At 37.7% G+C, this 18,476-nt stretch overlaps 1 protein-coding gene across 1 annotated transcript in view; it reads left to right on the top strand.

Moving 5' to 3' along the window:
• The window catches only part of LOC136884110 (uncharacterized), a 43,815-nt gene that overhangs the window by 20,709 nt on the left and 4,630 nt on the right, over positions 1–18,476 (top strand). Inside the window, exon 5 of the mRNA XM_067156149.2 lies at positions 6,825–7,056. Coding sequence (XP_067012250.2) covers positions 6,825–7,009 — 185 coding nt within the window. The 3' untranslated portion in view covers positions 7,010–7,056. The remainder of the gene's footprint in view (positions 1–6,824; positions 7,057–18,476) is intronic.

The following is an 18,476-nucleotide window of genomic DNA, read 5'->3' as shown; positions in this document are numbered from 1 at the left end:
ACAAATAAACACAAATGCAGTGGAATAAAATATTTACCTATTTAGGAATAGTTTGTTTTCGTATGGTAGTCCTGAAAACATTGGACTATACACAGTCTTACTTTGCACTCCTTGCACCACCATCTACTCTCTTTTCTGACGTGCTTACCACTTTCCTTCTTGCCCCTGTCTGAGCATTGCTTGCAATAACGAGTAGCTTTCACACATATGCAAAATTGTTGCAAAAAACAATAAATGTTGTGAAGTTTTACTGCAGACCACCGGTGCCACATGGAATTTTCCTTCAGTTTGCCCTGACGTTTCATTTCCGCAATTGTCGTACCTGCATATCTGTTAGTTTCTGTTTTTATATTTTTGATCACATCGTCACTAAAAAAATTACTGAAACAATCCATTCTGTCACTCCCCGCGCAAAACTGAGTAGAACCAGATGCCAACTGGAAGACAGGTAGCTGTAGTTGGTCATCTGTTTCTGACCATCATCAGGTTCAGATGATCTAGCAGATGTTCCTGGCACAGGTGAATCTTCAGCCTGCATCTCTTCGTCTAAACGAAAAAGATAAACCCAAATTTCTGTAAGCAAAGTATTTCTATCGTTTGTATTCGGAGTAAAATAATACAGCTAAACACTTACGTTCCAAAGTGACGTAATAAATAAAAATCTTAGGCTACCTGAACTATCTCTTGATACGTTATCCGGTTCGTAAGCAGGGTCGTAATCACTTTCATCCATCTCTGAACCCGCTTCTCCCGATAAAATATCACTATCATTGAGCCGGCGTGAAGACATGTTTACACAGTAACACAGCTGACAGCGTGACAGATTTGGCGCGCGCAGCACATGGCACACCGAGTGCTTTGGTAGAGGTCACGGCAAGGAGAAAATACCCTGTTTATCGTTTCATTTTGGAATTCCCGAAAACTGCTGCATTCTAGTGGTCACTAGATGAACTATTACCTCCAACCAAGGGGCGGGAACCGTACGTGATACATGCAGCTGGATATAAACACACGAGAAAATCACGCCTGTATCACATACGGGCGCCGTCCAGAAGCAGGAAAGCAGCGCGCCCGTATCCCGTACGGGCATAATGTTGAAAGTGTTAACCTTGTCATTTTCTTGGTAGTGAACTTTTCCTTATAGGTAATATATACATGTATAATATATAGCACCATTCTCTTGAAAATTGAAAAGATAACCTTCTTCCAAATATTTAGTGTCCGGCGCACATCTAGGTAAGTGTATAGCATCCTATCCAAATCATCAACACCGCCCCTCCCCCCCCCCCCCCCCCCCCAATAAATTCATTGTACTGGTGTATTAATTGTTGGTTTCGTTACCTCCTTAGGTGGTCTGTTCTTTTATGGTGTAGTGGTAGTTTTGTTTTAGGCAATGGAATGCGTAGACAAGAGAAAAACTGGATGTTTTTTAGATTTTGCTCCCGGTAGCCAGCTAACAGGACCTGGTCCTTTCTAAAGTACCTAGCCTCACCAGAAGCAAATTTACCTTTCAGGTCTGAAGGGATATCCTTGTTTCGCCAGAGAGTACCTGTGGAGAATATGCCCGTAGAAAATAAATGCTGGTCCAGACTAAACATAGTAAAGAAATTGTCCATTACCACATGATAGCCCTTCATTTAGTCACAACAAGAAATGCTAGTCTATGTTTCTGTATATTTTTTCTATCAACGTTGCTCTTTGCTCTGCGGTAGTAGAAGAAACCGAAACAATAATGTGAAACTAAGTTGCACAGCATCTAGAATTTTATCCCCCATTTGTGATGTTTTCTTGTTTGGAAGATACTCCGGAAAACTTCTCTGATGCTTTTTCCATCACACATGGATTGAAGCAAGGGTGTGTAGTTGCACCAACACTCTTTGCTCTGTACGTGGCTCCTATGCTTTGCGATTCATCATGTACCAACACCTGTGGCATTGATTTAAGGTATTGCCTTGATAAAAGTCTTCAACTTTTTGAGACTTTGTTCATATTGTTGCAGTATGCTGATGATACTTCCTCACCTGCTCTTACCCCTGACAAGCTGCAGCGGTCAGTGAATAGTTTCAAGAGCACATATGATTGTATTGGCCTCACCATTAATGCATTAAAAAAAACAAAATTCTTGCCGAACCTGGACTACCCTAGCAGAGTTCAATGTGTCTGTCTCAGATGTCATTGTAGAGCAGGTAGAATGCTTCTCACACCTTAGGAGAATCTTCTCTAAACGATGCCCCTCAGAAGAGGATGTGGAAAACAGACAAAACAGACTCCATGCTGCTCACTTGGCATTTGGTTGGTAATCCAAGTGGGTATTTAGGAATAAAGACCTGACAGTTCATACCAAACTCAAGGTGTATAAAGCAGTCATCAACACAGCGTTACTCTGTGAATGTGTAACCTGGACCCTGTACCACTGTAATTTGAATAAACGTGAATGTTTTCATCCACAGAAACTTCAATCTTAAATATCAAATAGGAGAATCATGTCTCCGGTTATGCAGTTTTTGAGAAACTCTGAAAAACTCTAATTTTCATTTGGGGGCTCCCAATTAATAACTATTTTTTTTCCTGACTTTTCTGTGGTCATTGAATGCCTTCAGTCTGTTAGGATGTTCTTAGATATGTATAGAAAAAGACCTTTCACTTCACATGAAGTCACTGGTGCGTATTTCAAATAAGGAATGATACTGGAAGATATGTTCTCATTTTCAGGGAGTTGAACCCAATACGTTTGTCATACTTTTACTTTGTGTCTTTCTCTGTAGTAGCACCTACATGTCACTGACCCACCCTTCCCCCTGTACTGCTACTTCTTAAGGGATGTACAAACCATCAACATAGCTAAGGGATGCGTCCTTTGACAGAATACTTTACTTTAAATTATTAATTAAGTTGTTTTCCGATGTTAAAGATGTACAGACTTTTAAAATTATTTTCAGGTGTTTAGTTCAAAAACTTAAATCGATGTAAAATTAGTGAAAAAAAGAATTGTTTTCTTTCAGATGTGCAATATCCTTCAAAATATTTAAAGTATGTAATACTTTATTATGCATCAAAATGTGTAAAATTATGTAACTTTAAACTCCTGGAATAATGGTCCTTTTAGTGTGATTCGCCAACATTTTAGCTTTTCTTGTAGCTACATATATGGGAACAGAATATGTAATTACATATAATCCGGCCTCTAGTTATCAGATGCGGTTGAACATTAATTTTGAAGTCATTTTTAGTATTTGTATTTCTAAACTATAGAAGACATGTTAGCGTAAATATTCTTGGAAAAACCCATATACTGTAGTTGTGCAGTGCTCATCTGTTTTCATTAGCTGTTTCTTATCTATGCAGCTGTTTTAATTTTTCTTGGCCAAGATGCATTTGTATGTACAGTTCATGTGCAAGTGAGTATTGTGTCAGTCTTAGATAAGAATCTGGGGTAATCCCCTCAGCGCCGTATGGCTTGTGTCAAATTTTTCTTTATTAGAAGTGTTGTGAGCCATGATTCAGTTCTGGCCTCTGATCGCTCACTCAGCCGGCAGCTGTAGGACTTTTGAAGGCGTGTGTTGTAGGTGGGTTACTTTTGTTGTTCAGTGCAATATTGAAATGCCAAAACGAAAACAGTTAACTGCAAGCCATTTAAAACAGTTCAAAGATTCATTTAGCACAAATCCCAGGTTAATGGGACAATTGGTTCATGAGAAAGAGGGCGTATAATTTGGTGTGTTTTGTCGTCCATTACCTGGCCACACACACCATATCTTCCTATTCCTTATGTTATACGCCCACTTTCGCTTTGCTCAATTCAGTCTGGTGTAGTGCTGTTATTGTCTGATTTATTAAAACTTAATTACTTCTCATTCATTCAAACTACACCATGCTATCTTTCTGTGCCACGCAATATCATATTTCAAAGTGATTGCAAAAAAGTAATTATGCTTCGTAAGAGGTTTGAAGGCGTTGAGAGAATTACATGAATTCTCACCAGATGATGTCAACATTCATATCAGTGAAGATATAGCAATTTATACTATCAATCTGCATAAGGAAACATCCTGAAATGAAACATACATCTGCTAGAATGTTGCAGAAATGTAAGCCTACATGCTCTCCAGTGGAAAGAGGTCAGACTATTTCAGACACTTTAGAAAGGAAAAAAGAAACTCTGATTTGGGCTGATTCATGCATACAAGGCAGGCATAGGTCTTCACCTTCAGAGTTATACCATTTCCATCACAACAACTTTAAAACTTTACAAGCTAGAACAAAATGAAGTTAGGCCTACAGGTGTCTATACCTCCTATGGAGGTTGACAGCGTGTGAAGAAAAGGAGGTCTATATGATGTATGGAGTTTGGCGTCAAGGAGTTAAAATGGCCAACTGGAGGATGGCACCGTTTGATGATTTGAGGTTCAAATTCTGCTTCCGACATCATTTCTCCTGAGTGGGTGATTTTATTTTCACAATTACCGTTAGATGGTGCAGTATCTACAGCCGTCAGACTCCTTTCTTGATCCTAGCACCAAATTACTCACAATTACATAAACTCCTACAGATTATTAAGACCCTTGAGATATTTGGCCACATCATGAATATTCTGCCTCAGTATATTAATGTACATTCAGAGCATCTCTATCAGTGATAACAAGCTCTGTTTGCAACTCAAAGCTTACATCATTCCAAACCATGACAAAGCCAAGTTGCCTCCAGACAAGGTCCTCAGCCTAGTTCCAGTATTGATATGCAAATTGTAATCATGGTGCTTGGTACTGGGGAGCATGCTACACACCAGTAGTGGATGTCTCAGTTTATCTTTCGGAATTCTTTATCTAATGGTCATTGCTCTTACAGCAATATTTCTTACTGCCTCCAGACAATTTTTGACCTAGACCACAATAGTGTGGTGATCTCACAAGACCTGAAATACCAGGAACCTGTTGTCCCTGTCAGTTAAAGACATTCATCGACCTGGTACACGTCATATCTGATAGGTACTGAGAATCATCTCAGAACACTCTGGATACATCCAGTGACAATACGAATACTTCGTCCATCTTTGATTAATGTGATGGTTCTCACTGTCTCTTCTCAGCTAAGAGACTTCTTTTATTCAAATAATGTGAAAGAAAAACTGAAGAAATTTTTTGTTCCTTGTGATAAAAAAATTGATAATCATCAATAGCTTCCACTCTGGTATCACAAAAGCTTTTAAAACTGAAAAGGTTTAAGCAGTAAAATCAGAAAAATCTCTTAGGTTTGGAAGACGCTCATAGAGTAGCATTTATGATTTCTGATCTCTAATCGATGAATACAAGTTTCTCAGTGCACAGAACCTCCTTAAACAGAAGCCACCTCTAAGTTGGTATTTGTTACTATTCTATTTTTACAAATTGTACCACTTATTTTTTGCTGGCCTGTGTATATTAAAGTGATGTTTCAAAAAAGGAGCATGTTAGCTGAGTAGCATCATCACTGGCTTCTCACTAATGCAGCTGTGGTTCGAATTTGAATATGATGATGCTGGATTTAGAATGTTAAACTTGTAGTATTTCTTGTAATATTTTCTTTCCGTAGAATTTGTTGTTGTAGTTGGTGTTGTTGGGTAGTTAGGTTTTGACTTTATTTTATTATCACTTGTATCCAGTAGTGCCGGCCCCGTGGTGTAGGGGTAGCATGCCTGCCTCTTACACAGAGGCCCCGGGTTCAATTCCTGGCCAGGTTAGGGATTTTTACCTGCATCTGAGGGCGGGTTCGAGATCCACTCCGCCTACGTGATTAAAATTGAGGAGCTGTCTGATGGTGAGATAGCAGCCCCGGTCTAGAAAGCCAAGAATAACGGCTGAGAGGATCCGTCGTGCTGACCACACAGACACCTCGTAATCTGTAGGCTTTCGGGCTGAGCAGTGGTCGCTTGGTAGGCCATGGTCCTTCAGGGCTGTTGCGCCATTGGGGGTGGGGGGGGTGGGTCGTATCTAGTAGTAAGCTCAACGTATAGTATTGTAAGCCGTAATGTTAAGCACTGTAAATATTTAAAATTGTGTGTGAATTTCTATATGATGGTGCTGGATTTAGAATGTTCAGCTGGTAGTATTTCTTCTTGTTGTTGGGTAACTATGTTTGAACTTTACTTTATCATCACCCTACTTAAGTGACCATTGCTACCAGGATATTTTCCAATTGTGATGTATTTGTTAATAATAATAATAATTATAATGTACATCAGATATTTGAGAGGAAAATCATGTCCCTGTGGTTTGGATTCCTTGCATAAACACCAGCATTTAACACAGTATATGTGTATTATAAAACCATCTCCCAAAAACAGACTGTTGATGATTTGCTCTGCCATATCGTCGCTCATATGCCAAAACCGCGAATGTGACAAAGCTCTTCCTATCCATTATTTCCCTTAAGACTGGTCATGCCTCCAGCCACATATTGATATAAAGTCAATCAGAACAATTTTCATTGAGTTCACTTTCCAATGCGGGCGTGTAAAGGAAAATGAACCTTAAATGCATCATACTCTAGGAGCGGGTAAATATGTTGTAAAAATATATTCCTACAATACAGTACAGGAAGGTTCATTTTCCTTTACACATTAGCATAGGAAAATGAACTCAACGAAATTGGTTCTGATGGGCTGCATATCAATATGTGGCTGGGAGGTGCGACCAGTCTTAAGGGAAATAATGTATAGGTTGGCATAGGAGTAACGATATGAACTACCCTTCTTTTCTGTTTGTGTTGAACACTTACAGAACAGTAAACTACAATAATATAGTAATAAGGTGGTGGTGTTTTTTTCTTTTTTTTTTTTTTTTTTTTAGCTGGGAGCATCTCCAGTTCTCCACCTCTTCAGTGTACTCCAGAAGAGATTGCTAAGAAAAAACGAGAAGCCAAACTAAAACTGGCGAAGAAGAAAATGACTGTTTCAGTGGCAGCTGATAAACCTGTCATAAATCAGTGGAATAAACAACCTGTTAAACCTTTGATCACCAAACGTATGAAATGAGGTTTGCTGTATATTTGCTGCCTTATTCTTCTGTGCTGTTGTCATTTGTAAGTATACAGCTACAAAATTTACTTCATACTCGTATATTGTGTGTTTGCTTTGAAGTTCTTTTTGTCTTGCCAATCCTTGGGCTGAATCTATACCGGCCATCATACCTTTACGGTCAATTGTAGAAACGGAGTTTAGACGACGTCTACGGTTAAACAATGCCTAAGTATGGCTGCCGCATTGCAGAGACGTTATTTATCACTTAGACACTGTCTAAAACCAATGTTCAACCGGTCATGTTTAAACACTGAAGTCAAATAAATAATAAAGTTTAATTATTCCACCTATTCAATACATAAAAAGAGATGTTAATAAAGAATTAAATCTGTAAATAAAACTATAGAGACATGTTTCACCCTTTAATTAAGGGCATCTTCAGCCTAATCTCAATCTGAAAGTTAATTAATCAGGTACCTGATTGTAATTAAATTACATATAAATATGATGTTGGAAATATGTTTCAAATGGTGAGCGAAATGGTTGACAATAGTTTCGATATTCTTAATAAAGTCTAATATACAAATAGTCGTAAATTTATGAATGTCCTTGTTTAAAAATTGGTGACAAATTGTATACGGCTAGTTTTTTAAGGGTTATGAATTTCATGTTGTTGGTCCGTATTGAACTGAGAATAACATATGAATAATAACACAGTAAAGGTTCCCACCGATTCAATACTAATATGTATTTACAATATTATAAATTACATGGAACTAGTTTCGACCCACCTAGGGGTCATCATCAGCCATATTAAAGTATAAATAAGGTTTGTTGAATCCTAAAACATGTTATTTTTAACTGTAATAATCTTATGGATTTATAATTTATAAAGTGAAGTGTGGTAATGAGATGAGAAATGTTAGTATGTTACAGGTGAGTAGTAATTAGTAATAATACGAAGAAATATACATACAAAGAAGTTTGGAACAAAGTACACATGGGGTGCTTAGTGTTGTAAAAATTATAAACTCATGGATATCGGTGTCCTCATACTAAAGAATACAATGTAAAATAACACATATAAACATATATACAAGTATGTACAAAGTCTGGAGAGTAGAAAGTGATACTCTTTTAATGCCGAGTCGGCTTGACACGGATCAGCTTAAACAGAGAAATTAGGCATTTGGTGTATTAAAGCTGTGTTGACCGGCAGCATTGTTGATTGTTGGACATGAAGGTATTTTTGAATTTCTGGTTAAGAAGAAGGTGGATACTGCGCATGGATATATTAATTCTCAGTACTTAGCGGAAACCAAATTGGACCTGTTAAAAAGGAGAAAGCCGGTAAAAAACAAAAAACACGGAGATAGGAAAAAGGTTAACATAAAGTGAAAGGACGCTTACCTCGCACTGCGGTGTGTGTAGTTTAGCTGATGGTGTGCGACTGGTGGCGGGAAGAGAAATGTGGGCAGAGAGGAGGGCAGGCGTATGCAGGTTAGGAGGAGGGTTAGGAAGAGTGGGGGTGGCTCGGGGCGATGGGGGTGGGAGGGGGGGAACCTTAAGGCAGGGCTGAAGGGTGCGGGAGAAAGGGTAATTATCTTGGAAAAGTACCTTTGATTAGACTTAAGATTGAGTTTTGGTTGGCTGCATTATTGTTTCTGAGGAAAGTGATGAATAGATCGTAGAGTATGTTGGGTTTCTCTGAGATTTCATTGAGATTGTGACTGGCGTTGGAAGTATTGGTCTAGGTGTATGCTCGATATTGGTGAAATTATGGTTATAATCTTGCATGTGTTGGCCGATGGCTGAAAACCTGTTGTATTTTATTGCGTTAGTGTGTTCGTGGTATCTGGTATTGAAGTTTCTTCCGGTTTATCCAATGTAGGATTTTTCACAGGTGTTGCATTTGATCCTATAAACTCCTGATTTAAAAAAAACTGCTGGTCTTGTTGATGTGTGAAGTATTGTGTAAAACGTTCGTGTTCTTATTGTTGGTTTTGAAGGCTATTTTAACGCCTTGTTTCTTGAAGATATTGGTTAACTTGTAGATATCATTGTTGAACGTGAAGGTGGAAAATGTTAGAGGTTTAGTTATTTCTTTTTTGAGGGTAGTTTTAGGGCGATGTTTGTGTTTATTGATTATCCTTTCTATAAAATGATCGCTGAAGCCGTTGAATTTTGCCATTCCGCGGATTGTGTTAAGTTCGTTCTTTAGATCTTTCTTGGACATACGTATGCTGAAGGCTCGGTGAACTAGGTTATTGTATGTGGCTAATTTATTATATTATTATTATTATTTATTATCCTGTTGTAAGGCAACAGTGACGTCACACTGTCCCCTATCTAAACCTGAGGATCTTCACATCTCGCAAGCTAATGGGAGATTTTAAAGTTCTGATTTCGGCATTCCACTCTTCTACACAAAATCTAACTTAATTAATTAAAAACAAAAAAAAAATAAAAATATTTTCATGAGTTTACTGGGACTTTAAAACAATCATGGCATTTCACTCTGAGTGTTCTTCGAAGTTACAACACATATTGGATTTTTCCAGATATTTTGGTTTCAGTCTGCCATTTAGTGGGCCTAGAGTAAAACGGAACGTCGAAATTGACGAGCAGACAGCCAGATGGCGTCAAATTGAAATGTCTGCACACGGTAGCTGAGGCCATACGATAATTATTATTATTTAGTCCAAAACTTGTATCCATAAATAAATGTTTGTATTATCAAGGTGTGTAAACGTATAGCTTGGTCTAGATGCTGAGGTCATGATTGTCTAAGTCATCCTGAGCACCAAAGGCCGCACTAGCTCATTTGAGGCTATACTGTATTTCATCATCTATGTTTGCATTTGTTAATGGCTGACTGTCAAAGTAAGGGAAGTGTTCAGTATTGTGCAAGGTCTCACTATTAACCGCGATGGAAGGAACGGCCTCACTGGAGTTTGATGTTGGTTGACAAAGTCATATTAAAACTCTTTATCATTACCATCACCTCCAACAAACTGTCGAGGATGTTAGCCTAGGCATCAGAATCAATGGCAAAGTCATTAATAATATTTGCTTTGCTTATGATATGGTTAGGTTATTGCAAGTGACTGATCTCATGTTTTAATCCGTATTGAAATCTGTTATTTACAATAACTACGTTTTATTATAATCCACCTGCTCAATACATTATAATGTTGTTGCATTTAATTAATCAATTTCATTAATTAAAAAGTTATATGTGGGACATGTTTCGCTTCCTTAGAGATCATCATCAGCCAAATCTGAATCTCGAAGAATGGTTATGTTCGTAAGTAATGACTTAAGAACTATAAAACCATTTTTCACAAACTTAAACTTACTCTACTAGAATGTCATAAAATACAGAATCTTTGGTGCTATCCCTGAATAACATGGGCTTAATAGGAGAGATACATTAAAATTGTGGAAGAATGAGTTCTAAAATATTCATGTTTAAAATCTTAGAAAGACGTGAAATTCAATCTTAAGAGCTAAATTTGAAAATTTCTTTGCATTGAGATCTTGTCAAAAAGTTTTCAACCCCTTGAGGATAAGAGTCTATAAAGAATCAAAGATCTCGTCAATTTGATAATTGAACTTGTTACAGGATGAATGTTGGTCTTCATGAAATTTAAATGCTTGTCATTTAACCTCGGTGAATGCTGTTGAATAATCCGCTCTTGTTGACGTCAGTGACCGTACGTTGAAATAATGGAATTAATAAGGCATGATTGAGAGGGACGTAAATTGATGATCGTAGTTAAAAGTTGTTAAGTAGTTTATCTTGTTGTATGTTTGTAACAAGAAAAGGAATCTTGTAAGTAATCAGAAGTTGTGTTGCTAGTTGAGTATGTGCTTCTAGAAACTTCACCCACCCCTCCAATTGCTGTTTGTCAGTTTTGTGTTATCCGAGGTTATGTGGTGACTGCCTGTTGTTCCATGTTTAGTCCTTGTGTTGTAAGAGTGAGGTGGTGGGAGTTGAGGGGAGGGAGTAGGGTTAGAAGGAGAAATGTTAGTAGGTGTGGTTTTGGAAGGGTAATGTTTAGTAGGGGCGCAGGGAGGGGTTGTGTTCTTTAATGTTCCGTGATTATTAGTTGTTTTGGGAATGAAAACTTTGGCAAAGCTACATTTTTCTAGATTAAGCATTTTTAAAAGTTTAGGTAATTGTTCGTGTAAAAGATTTCTTATTTCGATTTCGTCATTTAAATTATTTTCTTTATTGAAATGCTGGTCTAAATGGATTTTTTTTTTTTTTTTTTCCTAATTCGGTCATTAATTTTCTCTTTTCTATCTTCTTGATAATTTTTAGGTCTTTCTCTATAATTGTAAAATGGTGGTCTGACTCTCTCATGTGAGCACTCATTGCAGAACGTTTGTTGTGTTTTGTAGCATTAACGTGTTATAAGTATCTTATGAGAAAGCTATGTCCACTTTGGCAAACATATGAACATTTACACTGTACACATGTTAATCTATACTGTAGATGCCAGAACTTTAATAAGGGTTATTGTCAGAATTTACACTATTGTGGTTGTAAAAAATGTTTCTGTTTGTATTTTGTGTCTTGAATGCAATATTAACATCTCGTTTTTTTTTTATAGGAATAGTTATTTGAAAAATGGCTGGATTGGTGAATGAAAAATGTTGCGAATTTGGACTTCGTAGTTTTTTCGGGAGTAAGATTAGTTGCTAACTTTTGTTTTACTTTATTGATGATCCAGTTGATCATATTCATTTTGAATCCATTAATTGAGGCCAGATCTTTTATAAATTTAGCTCCTTTTTTAAGTTACTATCTGAAAGGGGGATTTTAAAAGCTCTATAAATCAAACTGAAAAAAGCCGCCTGTTTATAGATTTTGGGTGGAGTGAATCATTTTTTTATCGTTAGAGGAGCATATGATGGTTTTCTAAATATTTGAAATTCGAACCTATCTCCTATTCGTGTTACATTAATATCCAGGAAGTTTATTGAGTTGTTGGTTTTGTCTTCTTTTGTGAATTTTGTATTTGGGTCAATATTATTTAACAAATTCAGGATTTTTCACTATCTTTTTTTGGCTATCTATTATGACAAAGGTGTCGTCTACATACCTGATCCAAAGACAAAGTCCTTTTCTGCTGGCGTTTATAGAATAACAAGTGCACTAAAAGGTGTGAAAAACACCAAATAACAACTATGAAAACATACGCACGGGGCCCAATAAAAATATTCAAGGTCACACTCTTTCTAAAACAAATGTTAGCAGAAGCCTTTTATTTCAGAGCAGTGGGTTATTAAACATTATTTTCTGGTCACACTCTTAGACAAAGAATTGGAGGGTACACTTAACCTTGTACGACCGGAAGGAATCAGGAGGAATGACTTTGACCACCCTTTTGAAAAACTTTGAAGTCGAATGATTGACTCGAAACTCGAAGGTGCGAGTTCAACATTCACGACCTCTGCACGCTTAAAGATTCTGTTGAAAAACTTTGAAGTCGAATGATTGACTCGAAACTCGAAGGTGCGAGTTCAACATTCACGACCTCTGCACGCTTAAAGATTCTGAAAGTTTTTAATTTTGTCTTCATTAGTAAGGAATTTCACAACTTTTTCCGTGTCAATAACTAGGCTATCATAAGACAAATATGCACCACACTAGTCAGTTTCACATTATCATGTTTGTAATCCAAATATATCATGTGACAAAAATTCACTGTACCACTCAACACAAAATAAATTTCTAACTTCTGAATGGAATGCAAAATACAAGCACAAATAGACTCGCTGTGTTATTTTGCAATCTTGCTGCTAACTGGCAAGCAAAACTGAATATTTCTGAGGCTAATGGTTTGCTCCCCGAACGTGCAACTTATCTTGTGAAGTTATGCTTTCGGATGAAACATTTCCGCTAGTTTCCAATATCAGCCTTTTTCTGTAATCGCACAACAGTGGCGACGGAGTTGGAAATCACGTTTGTTTCGCAAGGGGTGACAAATAACATTTTCAGGGCTAGGAAACATTTGATCATAAAAGTGTTAATAGTGAAAATTCGTGACGCGATGAGTGAAGTATTTTTGTGTAGATTTAATACGATGAGAATCGGGACTTTGAATTTATGGCGTGCTAAGCAGAAAAATGTGTTAATGAGGAACGCACTAACGAGGTTTCACTGTATCAGGAGATAGCAACAGAATACAGAAAGCTACCAAGTTCTATCACGCTGTATGTCAAATACTTTGGATAAAACATTTCCATTAGTTTCCAATATCAGCTTGTACAAAATATATCTGGTACCTATATTGATGTATGGTCTGGAAGCAACAACACTTACTGGATCAAAAAAGTGTCATTTTCAGGCAACAGAAATGAAGTTCCTCTATTCTTGTCTACTGAAAACAAAAATGGATAAAAATAAGGAATGTGGATATTCGACAGCAGCTTGGATTGGAAAGAAGCTTGCTGGAGATCCTAGAAGTGAAGAGATTGCAATGGTAAGGTCACATGAAAAGGATGAATCCCCACAGTTCCTGGGAAGAGAATGACGTTAGGGAGAAGCAGATTTTCAAAGACCTTGAAATTAGAAATCTAAACTGGCATCGCACATATGAACGTCTGTGGATAGGCAGGACAAACTGGAGGAGGCTCGTACACAACCGCACCTGGCTTGCTGGAGCAAAGAAATGATGATGATTATTAATAACATTGTAAGGGTCGGTGCATCACTTGTTCTGTTTGTGAATTTTGGCAAGACCAAGTTGATTATATTTTTGGAAACATCTAAGTAGGCCTTCCTGCACAGCAACAACACAATAATTGTTCGGCAAATTTCATCCTTGAAATATCTTGGGATTATAGTGAATGGGTTTTGCGATCCCAAGAATTAAATCTTATCCAGGATCAGGGAACCCAATTTTTTTTTCAAGAATATGAGGCTCCCATTCACCAGCAGAGATCTCAACCCTTAGCTCCGAGTTCAGGTGTTGCGATCTATGTTTTCCATGTCCTTCTGTGTGATTTTGAAGGCTCAATACTCAGCCGTTCGCTGGAAAGGCAGATTGAAGCTTTTGAAATGTATTTGTACAGGAGAATGCTTCAAATATCCTGGGTAGAAAGAAATACCAATGTGGAAGTCGTCGACTTGTCAGATAAGAAAAAAGGTATTTCTAACAACCGTCAGCTCAGGTACATCGAGCACATCATGAGAGGTGAACGATATGAACTTCTCCAGCTCATCATTGAGGGGAAAATTGAAGGACAACGATCTGAGGGAAAGCGGAGAAATTCTTGGCTTAAAGACTTGCACTGCTGGTATGGACGAACTTCTGCTGAAATCTTTCGAGCTGCTGTATTGCAAGTAATCATAATCAATCTGATAGCCAACCTTCGTAGGAAGACGATGTCAGTAGACTGCATATCTGATAAAAGATCTTCCGAGGAGCATTTTATATGTAGACAGCTAGACCCTGACTTGTGAAAGGAAAGATCAAGCGAAGGAAGTTTTAGAAAGATGGAGACAGCACTTGAAACCAATGGACTAGTTAACAGGATGATAACTGAGCATGTATTTGTAGACCTTGCTAATTATTTGCAAACTACCGGGCATGTTGGCCATGCGGTTAGGGGCGCGCAGCTGTGAGCTTGCATCCGGGAGATAGTGGGTTCGAACTCCTCTGTTGGCAGCCCTGAAGATGGTTTTCTGTGGTTTCCCATTTTTCATACCAGGCAAATGCTGGGGCTGTACCTTATTTAAGGTCACGGCTGCTTCCTTTCCACTTGACCTTTCCTATCCCATCATCGCCATAGGACCTATCTGTGTCGATGCAACGTAAAACAAATTGTAAAATATAATTGCAAACTGACCCAAAAAGTACAATTTTTCTTGCTAGTGAGCCCCTGAGAATGGTTGATGAATTAGAAATACCTGGGTTCTGTGATAAACATCCAAGCAACAGCAGATACAGACATGAAACACCAAATCAACATGTGGTAGATGAAGTGGAAGTCTGTGTCCAGCATATGGTGTGACAAAAGAATGCTGATTCAACTAAAAGGAAAGATCTATAAGTCAGCAGTCAGAACCACAATTTTACATGAAGGGTTACTTCAATTCAACATTGTAATTCATATTGTCATACTTTTAATGTGTACATAATTCCTATGTTTTTTTACATATTATTACTAAACATGGATTTATACTCAGGCAAAAGATTTGTAAAAACAATCCAAATATAACAAGGCTTAACCTTGAGACAATTATGTAGGCTGAAGATGCTTGTAAACAAAGCGAAACATGTCCCTGTAAATTCGTTGTTGGAGTATTATGAACTAGCAACACAAAACCAATTTGTATTGAATAGGTGGATTAAAATAATCACTATATTGTAAACATTTACAGAACCACTCAGGAGTACCACAAGGCTCTGTACTTGGACCACTTCTCTTTGTTATCTATATTAACGATATATCGACACGGCTAAGACACTGTAAATACCACTTGTATGCTGACGATCTACAGATCTATTATCATTCCAAAATTTCAGACATCAATCAAGCAATAGGTTGTATGAACTCTGACTTAAATAATATCTGTGCATACGCTCATGAAAACTGTATTTTAATTAATCCATCAAAATCTAAAGCTATTATTGTTGGGCAGACGAAACAAATCAGTGCGGCAAAAAACAAAAACATTCCTCCACGAACTTTATCTGGTAAAATTATTCCGTACGAAAACTCGGTGAGAAATCTTGGTGTAATTATAAACAAGAATCTTAATTGGGGAGAGCACATTACAAATATCTGTAGAAAAGTGTATGCGTCACTTCATCCTCTAAAATATCATCAAAATATGCTGCCACTAAACATGAGAATTAGGCTTATAAATACTCTTATCCTCCCTATATTTTCCTACTGTGACGTAGTACTAATTGATGCCACGAGAGAACAACTAAACCAATTACAACGTGCTATGAACTCATGTATTAGATTTATATTTTCCTTACGCTATGATGTTCATGTTACCCCTTATTATCGACAACTTTCCCTTCTAAAATTTGAACAATATAGAAACCTCCACTTGGCAGTATTAATCTTTCGAGTATTAAAAGAGAATATCCCATACTACTTATCTTCACAACTCAATTTCCTATCCTCTTTCCACCAGCATAACACACGCTCCGGCAGTACACTTGCTATCCCTCTCAGCAGGTCAGCAGCATTTAGCCGTTCCTTTGTTGCAAATGGAGCTAGAATATGGAATTCTCTCCCCCACAACATTAGAGCCATAAAATCCTTAAATTACTTCAAGTTGTCTTGCCGTGAGTATCTCCTCGATGTGTGCCGCCAGGCTGAATGAATCTGGTAGAGTGAATGTGTGTATGAATGTACGTTTACTGTGCTTATGGTATTTTGTGTCATTCAACTTTTAATTTGTAACGATAGTTTTAAGACATGACTAAGAATATTTATAGAGTTTGTTATTTTATTTCATAGTTTGTAATGGTAGTTTTAAGATAATATTATGAATATTGCTCTCAGATGTACAATGTTAATGAAGTGTGGTTAAGTGTAAGAGAGGACCACGAGTCCTACCTTCGCCACTACAAATAAAGGCAAATATAATATATAATAACCACAATGACGTACAGTGCCAAGACGTGGGCAAGGTTTGCCAGACACAATACACAAAGGCATGATGCTGGAATGCAGATTCTGCATTGGTCAATGGGCGTGAACAAACATGTATGAGGGTCAACATGCATCACTCATATAGTTGAGAAAATTGATACTGACCAGCTAAAATGGTGGTCGTGTCCAACATAGAAATGATAACCATGAGAGCTGGAGCTGAATAAACCACTAGCTGGTAAAGAGCTACAAGGAGATCTTGCGAATAACTTCTCAAGAAACAAAATATTCTGAAAGAGCTGGTACACTAGTGAAGAGACCACTCTCTCCTTTTTTTTGCCAACCCAGAACAGAAGGGTGCAGCTGAGGTCAACTGTATTTATGGCATAGAGAGAAAGAATAAGGAAACAAGGTTATTGAGGTTATTCCAGCGAGGATCAACTTGAAGGTAGGCCTATAGCAGATATTTTAAATTCAGGTACCAAATCGACTGCATCATTATTGACCTATCCAAGACTTTTGATAGGGTATATCATGGAAGACTGCTGATGAAAATGAAAGCTACTGGACTGAACAAAAGAGTGGATGAATGGCTGGCTAATTTTCTAGAAAATAGAACTTGGAGAATTAGAGTTGATGAAGCACAATGTTGCAGGAATAATTATAACATTAAAATACATATAAAATAAAACAAAAATATGGTTGTGATTTTCTTGTCATAATATGATGTCTCTAAGTAGAGTTAGAACTTCAGGCAATGAAGTAAATCTCTATAGTGAAATGTACAGTATGTTTAATGTTTGATGTGGAACACACAGAGACATGCTGTCTTGTATACATATGTTTTAGTTATCACGTAATCTGTTTAATTTTATTTTAGCTGAGGATGGCCACTAAGTGGCTGAAACTAGTCCCAAGACTGATGTAACATTATTTACTTGATATATTGTATTGAAATTTATTTCTTATAATTGCACTTCAATACAGAACAGAAATTAAATTTATAGCTTATAAACTCAAGAGTTATTGCAAATATGAAGCTTAACACTAATTGTCTTCAGGGGGTGGGAGATTCCTAGGACCCTATCCCCATTTAAGGGGTGTCCCGGAGACTGAGGGTCATTCTTTAGTACCTGTAACTGTAACCATATTGAATGTAGGACTTCCGTTTCCTTTCTACGTCGCGGTGTTGGAACGATGGAGGCTGCTACAGCTGCACTTCCCACGCCCACTATAACGCTGCTAATGAAGTCCATCATCGCACACCACTACGTGGTACTGTTGGAGCCGCTGTTCTCCTTTAGGAAATGACCACTTAACTCAGGACAGCGGACTGCCTCCTTGATAAGCTCTGCCATAATGAAGTCCGCCTTCGCTGATGATGAGGAAACTTTTACTCGTGTATCCGAGTACATACAGGGCTGCCTCTTCCACCATATGCACTGTACCAAAAGACTGCCTTCTCCATTGAGGTTTTCATTCATTACCCTGAACTGGGCCCCTCCAAATTTAAGACCCCTGGAGAGAGGGTGGCCCATTATTATTAAGCCCCCAGGAATCAGGCTGAGTCGGATATTGGATGACCAAATTAAATGACCATGGGCTGAGCACAGGGTCTGTTGAACTCCTACATTCATAATGAAAGTATCAAATACTCCAGCGATGCTCTTGGTCCTTGCTATAGAAGTGGCACAGGTAATTTTGATGGCATTTACCAGCCGCTCAGGAACCTTTTGGCTTCTCAGTGCTTTCCAAACCAACTTTCTTGGAACACACTCATCAGTCTTTTCCAGATCAACGAACACTGTGGGGAACTTTTTTTTCTCTCCTGTGTTTTTTCTGTTGTGATCGG

The sequence above is a fragment of the Anabrus simplex genome, chromosome 12 (genome assembly GCF_040414725.1).
Source record: "Anabrus simplex isolate iqAnaSimp1 chromosome 12, ASM4041472v1, whole genome shotgun sequence".
NCBI classification, from domain to species: domain Eukaryota; kingdom Metazoa; phylum Arthropoda; class Insecta; order Orthoptera; family Tettigoniidae; genus Anabrus; species Anabrus simplex.
This window is presented reverse-complemented; position numbering and strand designations above follow the sequence as displayed.